The sequence below is a fragment of the Teleopsis dalmanni genome, chromosome 2, assembly GCF_002237135.1.
Source record: "Teleopsis dalmanni isolate 2A chromosome 2, ASM223713v2, whole genome shotgun sequence".
NCBI classification, from domain to species: Eukaryota; Metazoa; Arthropoda; class Insecta; order Diptera; family Diopsidae; genus Teleopsis; species Teleopsis dalmanni.
The window spans coordinates 181,410,749-181,422,106 of record NC_051847.1 but is presented as its reverse complement, the minus strand read 5'-3'; the positions used below and the strand labels follow the sequence as shown (position 1 = coordinate 181,422,106).

Sequence of the window (11,358 nt, the reverse complement as noted above, 5' to 3'; positions counted from 1 at the left end):
AAATAAAAAATATTTACATAAGTGCAGTGCAAAATTTCAATTTACTTTACCTCAATTTACTCGAACTCGCACACGGTCTTAAAACTAATTTGCTCATTACAATGAAATTTTTACATTAGCCTTATTTTTTTCTTTCAGAGTAGCAAAAAAATACTCGCAACTGACTAAAGAAAACGTGTGAAGCAACAACAATCTTAGAAAACTCGAAATGATAAGATAGACAAATTATTTATGTCGGAAAGATTCGATAATTATCTTTATATGTTTGTATTATATTATTTTAACTATAGTTATGCAGATTATTTTTGAATACAATTATAATCATAATCAATAGGTTCTTTAAATTATTTAAAATTTTTTCAAAGTGATATTGGAAATCATATATACAAACCATGTACATTAACTCTCAAAATTGGACACCGGGGTCAATAATTTTGTTCTGTTAAAAGAGCATGTTTTGTACAAGTAAATAAAAACTTGGGACTACCAATATAGCACGGTTATGAGAAATGATCGTTTAACAAAATTTTCACTCTATATTCCTTATCAGCTTGTGAAGACGAATCGATTGAGCGATATTTACTACCTAACTCATTCTGTTTTTAATGTAATCAAAATGTAATTAGAATTAGCAGAAGAATAATCAGAAAAATACAACATGACAAAGTTATCTAATCTTTGATGTAATCTGTCTGATCCGATATCCCAATAAAATTCATTGCAATGATCATTCTCTATATGGTGCTTTATTTATATATGTGTAGACCATAATTTACACCGATAAAATTAAAGATCACTATTATTAGCAGATATTATTATCTTACACATAAAAGTCCATTTTAAAAAATATTTTCTATCAATATTTTCACATCGTTCTATACTAGATAATAGTATTTAATAACTTAAATTATTTAGATTAAGTAAATTAAATGCAAAATTATTAGTAATCTATATATTACTAATAATAATCTATATATATATATATATATATATATATATATATCTATATATAAAATTATATATTTTATTGTTTATAGTAATTGAAAATGGAGTACGAACGTAACATGGATACTGGAAAGCTTTTGCTATTGGTCAAATTTAGGTTGGAGGAGTTGCTTGCGGAAGGCAAGCTTACTCCAGTAAATAGGTAAAAATATATATATTTTTTTTTATATAAATATTTAGTCACCAAATTATCTAATATCTAATTATAGCGATGACTCTGATTCTGCAGCACAATCTTTTGTAATGATCAAAAATCAAAAACGAATGCTAAAGAAAATTTATGAGAACGAAACTAAAGAGGCGGCAAAAATATCTGAGCTAAACAAAGCACATATAATAGAAAAGGACGTTAGTGTCGTCAACGAAATCTCTGCTGAAGAAGTTCCAGAGGAACCTTTTGTTTTTGTAGAACCAAATTATTGTCCAGGACAATATTCAGATGTTGAAGAAATGATTGTTAATGAAGAAGAAAATGATGCAATAATCCTAGATGAGGTACCCTTTGAGATGATTGATGCAGAGGAGTTTGCAAATATAGTTAATATACGTTAAAGCTAAAACGCAAACGATAATGAACTTAAAGTTAACATTTTATAAATTTTATATATACGCATACTTAACCATTTATTTTATCATCACATTTTAAACTTATTTTTAAAATGAAATTTTAAACTTTTAAATATATTTTTCATAACAAATAATATATATATCGAGCTAAATGCAAATATTTTTGTATAATGTAACATCTCAAGTATTAAATAAACAAAGTTTTTAATTTGATCTGCACTCGTTGAATGTAAGTGTTGTGTTTTATTATTAAAGTTTACAAGTCTTAGAATAAAATTAATCCAGTTCGGTTATTAGCTTTATAAAATAAATTCAAAAATGTTAATATTTAAGCGTTAAGTATTCGAAAGTTTTACTTATTATTAATTATACTAGCTATAATGATCAACTGTCTTACGACTTGCCTACAACATTTTGCCTAGTCTCGAAATTAATGTACTCCTCTCCAGGCAACTCTGCTCTGCGCACGCTTCTTCACTCTCGTATATCAAAGGCGATTAAGGTTGATTATTCCACCGGTGGCACAATCTACCTTTACGCTTTTTACCGCCAATTGCCGCTTCAAGTACCGTTTTCGGTAGAGCGTCGGTTCCCGTTACTACGAACTGACTTAGCCAGCGAGCTGCTGGATATCAATTCTGAATTGCATAAATGTGATAAATCTCGTATATCATCTAGTATATATCATAGACGCCTAAACATTTTGTTATCATTCAATCCAATCCAATAATTATTATTATTATCATTTTCATCGTCTCTAATATTGTCTAAGGTTTATAAAAAGTATTCAATAGTTTAGGTGAACGAAGTTACATATTTCAATTCTTAATACATATATAAAATAAAGAGGTTCAATCCATTCTCAGTAAATTCATTAAAAAACGAAGGCGAAAAGAGTTTGCTTTTTTTTTGGTATATAGCTACCACAGAAATCTTTTCGATTATAGGGTTTGTCGAAATTTTTACTTATTAAATCACTAAGAGCAATTTATTTACTGATTTCTTTTGTTTTATTGCAGTTTTTTTAAAGTAAAAAAAAAATTTCAAATTGTGGTATCTAAAATTCATGAGCTTAGACGTTCCTTACTCGGTAATATTCCTCTAATGCAGAATTTTCCCTCTGCTTCAGTTTTCGCCCTGTAGCTCAGATTAAAACCAAGAACTACAATAAATGTGATCAGACGTCTCATTTTTTCCAAGGTAGAAATAAATTTTTAGTTCAGTTAGATCTAGTAGTTGGTGACTTAAAATGCTGAACCAAAGTAGCATCTTTTGGTTTTTAACCATTTATTGATCAGGAATTTGTTGTTGATGGTTTAATTGTAGATTAATTCTATCCACAATACAGAAATGGGTGTAGCCAATTCATAAACAAATCTTTAAAAGCAAGTATGGGTTGAGTGGACCACACTCAACGCAAACCCTTCAGCGAAATCGCACATGCTGAATGGCATCTGTTAAGAAAAAGAAATCGCCGTCGACCAAAGGGTACATGGAGAAGGACAATAAATAGAGAATCGGGCATATCTTTAACTAAGAGCTATAGCGCGTAATAGAAACAGTTTGAAATCTTTTGCGATTAAACTAAATTCTTTAATTTATATTTTTGAACATGACAATAATAATAATAATAATAATACAGAATTGGGTATACAGAATTATATAGTTGACTTGATTCATGCTAGAGTCATCAGATACCCAGTAAATTATAATTCTGGTCCGGTTTATTAGCGGTTGCAGTAAATCGTAACAGTCTAACAGATGTTTCAAGAAAAGAGATAAATAATTTATTAATTTTAATTTCAATTTAATTAAATATAATTTTAACTTTTTAACTCATTTATTATTGACATTCAGGTATTTTTACAAATTTCATGAAAAGAAATTCTGTACTTAAATAAATAATAAAATAATGTCTTCATAAAAAGAGTATGTGGAAAGGTGAAAAAAAATTAATTTCTCTGAAGACTTTTGTGAGATCTTTTATTTTTAATTTTATTTGAATTAAACCACAAATTGAATCAAAGACGTTGAAATTGAAATGTCTTGAGCAACTTTTTGATTTCCACGCTTGTATGTATTTAAATTAAATTTTCTTTTGTTTGTAGCCGCGGGTCTTTTGTGTTAAGAAGCAGTTCCGTCAATCCCAAGTAGCACAAAGGAAATGAAACCACAAAACCGTATAAACAGAAAGTTTGTACGATATTAAGATTCGTGGAATTCACTGGGAGATGGGAGACTGGGAGATATGTAGACATGCAGACACACTGACACTAAGACACTAAGACAGTAAGACAGAAGTTAGTAAGATACATTAAGCAAAATACTTGGTTACAAATAAATTAGCAAACACGTTGTAATAAGCGTCTGTAACGAGTATAATAAATATGTGCGTTCACAGTTAATTGTGTAAATACACTTTTCAGTTTTACATAGTTCAGTTCAGTTCAGTTTAGTTCAGTTCACTTCGAAACTTCTATCCAAAGCAATAAGAGTACATATGTAAATGCATACTTAACTACAATTAAATATGTATAGATACCAGCATTTATTTTTGTATGTTTCGTTTTATATGTAGGCTAAAATGGATGAGTGTAAGATTGTGTACATTGGCCGGAAGCTCCTGCAACTTTTATTTGACTTTAACTTCGTCTCATTAATTTTAACAAATACAAGAGTGAAATAGTTCGTAAAAGACAAAAGCCCTCTGAAACCCTAACCCCCATACATGATTTTTCATATGTAGAGTGAAATCCACTTGCACGCCCACACCTATTCAGATACCTGCTTAGCGAACATGGTAGGCACGGCACATTCATTTCGCATACGCATAGAAAACGTAAATCAGACGTAATTGTTCGGGACCTGAACATTTATGACCCGCTCCATTTGATATAAATGACAGCAGCCTGTTTGCTTTGCTTCGGAGGTTTCAGTCGGAATTGTGTGTGGTAATTATTTTAAATTTAAATAGCTTTGGGTGCTGTGGGATATGGCAAATTGGAAGTGGTAACAGCTAAAAAATATGCTACACATTATTAGCACCTGTGTGCAAATATTTGTTTCCCTCCAAGTTGAGAGTGCAAGATTTCCTTCCAATGCGTAGCATCTTAAGTAGAAATTAGGTTTTCTTTTTGGTAGCTTAGAGGCTAGGACGTTTAGGCTTAGGTTTAGGTTATGTACACATTTGTAATGCAATGTAAATGATGTAAAAGATTAACTTAATGACTTTTTGTTGCCATCCGAAAGTATAAATAATTTTTTTTTATCAGAGTTCGGATCCTTTTTGAATACGTAGATAAAAATATTATTTTATAATTACTTTAAGGAATATACGTAAGAAAAAATTCTGGTTACATTCTCAATCACAGGTCAATATTTAAAAGATGTACAAGCGATTAGATTAGTTGCCCCTTGTAGAGAATTTTGTAAGAGTTGTCAGGAATACAGTATAATCTTGAATATTAAAGATAATATTGAATATTAAAGTTAATATTGAATATTGAAGATAATATTGAATATTGAAGATAATATTGAATATTAAAGATAATATTGAATATTTATTGCGCCAGCGTCGTATTCTTTCCAGACAACTTTAATTTCTCTTTTCATTTTCTGAGAGAATTTCATTTGATGTATTAAAACTTATGGGAGTTATGGTTAGCCAAAAATGCAATTAGTTAAAAATAATAAAATTTTGCTGTTGCAATTCACTATTGTTCGAAAAGAAAACTCTGTTGAAACAGTAGTTTTTATTAATAAAATAGTTGCTACCGACAAATCATAATTGGCTTTAAAATCAAATTTAATAATAATAAGAATTATCAATGAAATTAAATGATTTAGGAGTTAATGCTCTTCCAACTAGACTAAGGTCAATTGACCTTGAGTTCCTAAAAAAAGTTTAGGGGGCATATGAAGAGCGATGTTTTGAGAGAAACCAAAATAATGATTTTTACAAATAATTGTGAAGTATACTTAAAAAATCCGCTAATAAAGTAGAGTAAAAGAGTAAAAATTTTACTCTGAGATTAATTCGTTTCATTAATTATATTTTTAAGTAATTTTAATGTGGTGTGAAATATTTTCTCCATTGGGAATTTGCTCATAATACCTGTAGACAGTAGCAACTGTAGACCTGTAAAAAGTGATAAAATATCATTGTTGGAAGCTTGAGATCGCCTACAAGAAAGCATTTGGGTTATTATTCCTTGATTACTCATTAGATATTTTAAAGATCGGGGTATGCGGAGGAAGGTTTTAGCACAAAAATTTAATGTTTAATTATGTGAATTTTTGGACGGGTTCGGACACCGTCAAATATCTAACAATAGTGATTTTTGAAACATCAATTGCTTTACTTTTCCGTATATAAATTTTTAGGTAGAAGATCTGACAGGTAAAGAACCTATTAAATTTAAGTTATGGTCTTAGGTGCTGACAAAAAAATTCAATAAAACTAAAGTTAATTTTTTTAGTTTTTACGTAGAAATTTTGGAACTTTTCTATTTTAAGGTAAATTTCTTTTTAAAAAATAAAAAAGTTTTAATATATTTTGAATATATATAAAGTTACCATAAGATATTGGAAAAATCCTTATTATTGCATACTTGTGAAATTATTAGAAATCATACCTTTATGTCATACCTCTATTTTATAGTTATATAGAAAATATATTAAGTAGGGAGGTTTCGAAAAGTATTAAACTAAAACAAAAATTATTTTTATATTATTTTAATTAACTAAATACCCTTGTATTTAATTAATCAAAAATAATTTTTTGAGACTGCAAGTACCAAGGGATGAACTCCGACCCTGCCAAATTTGAAGCTTAGAGTCAGAGTTCATTAGTCAATTGACACAAAGCCGGAGTTTTGTTAATTTGCTGTGAAAGTTTATCAACAAATTTACTTTCCTTGTTATATAAGAAGTATATAATATATTACAAAATATACATGTAATATACATACATTAAAAAAAACCTAAAGAAAACATTTTTAGGTATGTAGAGAATATAGTTAATCTACACGTAAAATTTGTCCGGAATGTGCAATCTGCCCGACTTTTAAATAGTAAGGATTTAATTCAATTATTAAAAAAGTGAATTTAAAAAAATGGATTAATATGAAATAAAATATAAAAAAACATTAAGTAAAATATACTGAAGTAAAATGGAATCAAATATACAAAACAAATTGAAAAAATAAAAAAAATTTATTAAACCTTTAAAAAGTTTTATATTTTTCTGTTTCTAGAATCCTTTCAAAAGCAGCTGTTGAAACTTACATGATTTGAGGTATTACGAAACTAGCTTTGAAGGATATTATACTAAGTCCACCTGACCGACGTTGTTTAATCTGAGGTTTTTATTTTATGTACTGACATCAGTGTTTATGTATTTGTTGAGTGGGTTCGTAGGCAATAATATCAGATAATTAAAAGTAGCCCAAGTTTGCTTCTTTTCCATAGGTTTTTCTCTTTTCTTTAACTGACACTAACTGACAAGAATGAAATCCTGCCGGCGACAACTCGGCAAAAAACATGTAAGCAAATAGAAGAAGTGAACAAGGACGCTTTCACAGTCTTACAATGCCTACGGGTTTAATAACCATAATAACGCAAACATCATCGCATCAAGGTTAAATTAGGTCAAAGACAGCGCGGTAGTAGGACAAGTTGAGCTGGACGGCGAATCTAGTCCACCAAAGTGACAGAATAAAAAAGACAATACGAAAATTACAGAAATGTGAAAAACCAACAAAATATGGAGGAGAAAACCTTAAGATTTAAGAATATAAGTGATATGAAAGGGGGAAACTTTTTTTCAAATAAAAAAATAAAAAGAAAATAAAACGTTTTTGCAAAGGCGAAAGGCAACTTCTATTCGGGAAATCCCTCATCAGACAAAGGAAAAAGGAAAATGCTTTTATTTTATTTGCGCAATGTTTTTTATTTTATGTGTTTCTTCTTCTAATATTACTGCCTGCTACATTGTGTTCGTATGAATGTGTGATTGTGTGAGTGTGCTGTTAAGTGCATGTGTGTGATGTGTCCTGCCTAATGAAATTGTCAAATTGTATTCGTAAGAGCTTAAAGTGTTGCTTTAACTTTACGGAATTAGTATGTAACTGTCAACCACACAAAAATGGCGTCATATTGTCTTTAGTTTCACTTTGTGTGTCATGTCCTCTCTCTCTCTCTCCCTCTCTACCCAGAAGTATTCACACTTCAGATTAAACAATTAGAATTTTACTCTGAGATTAATTTCTTTTATTATTTCGTATTTTTAATTAATTTTAATTTGCTGCGAAATACATTCTCCATTGGGGATAATTTAGTTTCATTTTAAAACAATTTTCGGACAGTTTTTATGGAAAGGCTTCAGTATATATACGAATAGGTATGTGATTGAGGTAAATAAAAAACCTATAAAAAATGTGTAATTTGAATTTTAGGATTCATTTATATTATTATTAAATGTTGTATTAAATACGTAGTCTTCGAAAATAATTTGCTCTTCTGCTTAAAATTTTAATTAATTATGTTGAGGCTAGTTGAGTCAGTGCACTTTTACTCTCTATTAAATGCGAGGTTTCTTCAAAAGCCCTCTTTGCGCTTTGATTAGATTATTGTTTATCACTTCATCAGACTAAGCAATAATTGACCTCAGATCTGCATACTTCCTTGAGGAGCCTGTAATCATTCTGAGATTTGATTTCGCAAATAATTTTAGGGCACTATCCTTTATGTATTTTTTGATGAGAGAAATTTCATGAAATTTAAGAAATTCAATGATTTATTAACAAATACATATAAAAGCAATCTATTTCGACGATATTTTAGTATTTACCAATCGTGGTAAATATGATTTTACTAAGGCTTATAAACTTAGTCATATGGCTTATAAATCTTTGACTGGTATGAAAAGCATCTTGTGGCTCTAACCTTAAAATTTATAAAAATTAATGGCTTCCTATAAGTTTAATAGCTTATACTGAGCAAGTTGTTAAATAAGTTTAATAAAAGAGAATAAATATTAGATGTGAATTATCTAATAGTATATAATAGCAAATAGTTTTTTTGATATTACAAATTAAAGTATATAGCATTTATATAGCAACACTAAACTTTTTAAAACAGAAGTGAAGTGAAAGATGGAATAAAACCTACTCAATTAGCTAACAAAACGGGTTTTGATTCCACAATTCCTCGTTATTTTATAGTTTTATATTTATGCAATACTTTAAAATCAAATACCTTATGTTCTAAGACAAATATGTCTTTGATTAAAAAAAATTAAAGATTAGTCGGTATAGTTGACCAATTTACTTAGAACAATGGTGTTCACTGTGACACCATTGTTTAACGTGGAAAGTTAACTTTTTATTTTTGAATCCGTTTTATTAAGTGATGATTGTTTTTAATCACAGCGCTCGAGAACAAGAAAAACAATAACATCAGACTACTATTGCATGTTGTTGGATCGATTGAATGAGGAAATCAAGTAAAATATGCCAATATATGTCGAAAAAAAAAATTTTGTGTAGGATGACGCACCCGCTCACACTTTAATGAAAACTACGCAAAATTAAATGAATTATTGCTTCCTCACCTATTCTCGGCAGAAGCGGTTTTTGTAATAGCAGGTGTAATTCCAATAGATCTTCAAGCAAAGGAGCGCCAAAGAGTATACAACAGGAAAACAAACGGCGATTATACTCAACAAATGGCAAGAGAAGATCAGGACCAAACCATCGAAATGTGGCAACAAAGATGGAACAATAGCACGAAAGGAAGATGGACAGCTAGATTGATACCAAATATAACCACTTGGCTCAAACGGAAATCGGGAGACACAAATAACTATCTCACTCAGATGCTGACCGGACATGGATACTTTTGTAAGTACCTGTGCCGTATGGGAAAAATGGATTTGCCCGACTGCATTTATAGTGATGGGGACTGTGACGACGCAGAGCACACCTTCTTTTACTGTAACAGATGGCTCACAAATAAAGAAGAGATAATAGCGCAGATTGGACATATAAGTCCCGAAAACATAGTGGAAAAGATGAAAGCGAACTCAGAGAGTTGGCGAACGATAGAGTTATATGTGATTCAAGTTCTCAAAACGAAGAAATTAGATCTAGAAAGGAGAACTAGAAACTAGAATAAGAAATATAATAAATAGAGTGGACACCAAGAAAATGCGGTGAAAAGTGGTGGTCTGGACGCAGATCGAAAATCAAGAGAGCATGGCTTGAAATGTCAACATAAAAGAGACCCTCCTCGAAGTAATGCGAAAGCGGTTCCGAGGGGGAATAAGCCTCGCTGAAGAGGGGGTGTTTTAGTCCGTATACTACATATTAATGTTAGGGAGTCGGGCACACCATTCCGACGACGGTCGGTTAGACGGTGCATAAAGCATTCCACCTCCTCACCACAAAAAAAAAAAAAAAAAAATTATTTCCTCACCCATCGTATTCTCCAAATTTGGCTCCCAGTGACTATTACCGATTTTCAAACTTGAAAAGCTGGCTCTAGGGAAAGAGATTTGTATCAAATGATGAAGTGGAATGGGAAATTGGGGTATATTTTGGGGGACTTAATAAATCATATGATTTAAAAGGTCTTCAAATATTGAAAGCTCGTTCAACTCGGTGTGTCGAACTAAAATATGACTATATTGAAGCATAAAATATAATTTTCAAAAAAAATGCGTAGGCTGGGTATTTATAAATCCACCTAGTAGATATTTGGCAATATCATAGATGGTATGCTTAACCCTAGAAATACTTTTCCTATTATTGTTCATTTACAAAATAAGTTAAATATTTCTACTGTATTATATAAAAGAATATGATGATGGGTATTTGGCAATACTCGAAACAGCTATATGGTCAGCCAAAAATTCAATTAATTAAAATTTCATAAAAAATAAAATTTTTGTTGTTGTAGTTCACTACTGTTCGAAAAACTTCATTATAAAAGAATATAGTATTATTTAAAATATCTTCATATTAAGAAATTAAATAAAATTAATCAAGAAAAGTTAGCGTACAAGTCGAGTAATAAAATAAAATGACATTGTTGCAGATCTCCAAGAAGATATTCTCTTTTCCAAATCCTTAGGTGTGCAATTTTTTTTTTATTCCAATCCTAAAGGAATACAAAAACGCTCTTATTTAAATTCTTAGCATAACGGGCTCAACGTGCTGTACTAAGAATTGAATAAATTTTTAACTTATCTTATCAGTGAGTTGGACGTAATAAGGTTATTTGAGCATCAATTGCCAAAGGAGCTCGTTCCAAGTATAACTACTCAGAGTAGCCAATATTTCACTGAAATGAAAATTTTTTCTACCTCCTGGTACGCTCTTTTGAAATTGAATTTTAACGCTACATTGACAGCAGTGCACTGTAAAAAATATTTAATATTTGACATGAAAACACTTGACGCGTGCTGGCAAATTGAGTATATTTTTCATTGCTTGCAGTGCAGTTTGGGTTTGAAGAGAAACGATTTTTTCGCTGGATGAAGGATTGTAAAGAATGGTTGAGATATTTTTAAATAAAGCGCATAAAATATGCAACAATATTTGCTGTGCGAAATGAAAATAAAAAGATATAAAAGAAAAATATATAAAATAGCTGAAGTAAATCCAAAAAAACCTAAAGAAATTGAAATTGATGAGCGAAAGATAAACTTAATAATTTAAAAAAAAATTGTATTTCACTGTAATAAATCTTGGAAAAAAAGTTTTAATTTATTCATGTTGTTCTGCC

At 30.0% G+C, this 11,358-nt stretch overlaps 1 protein-coding gene across 2 annotated transcripts in view; it reads left to right on the top strand.

Moving 5' to 3' along the window:
• The window catches only part of LOC119685160, a 28,976-nt gene extending 27,334 nt beyond the window's left edge, over positions 1–1,642 (top strand). Inside the window, exons 2-4 of one of the 2 annotated variants that reach the window (XM_038099374.1) lie at positions 139–263; positions 1,038–1,147; positions 1,215–1,642. In XM_038099374.1, coding sequence (XP_037955302.1) covers positions 1,047–1,147; positions 1,215–1,557 — 444 coding nt within the window. In that variant the 5' untranslated portion in view covers positions 139–263; positions 1,038–1,046 and the 3' untranslated portion in view covers positions 1,558–1,642. The remainder of the gene's footprint in view (positions 1–138; positions 264–1,037; positions 1,148–1,214) is intronic. The other variant, XM_038099373.1, reaches the window with a different exon arrangement.
• The last annotated feature ends 9,716 nt before the right edge of the window (positions 1,643–11,358 follow it).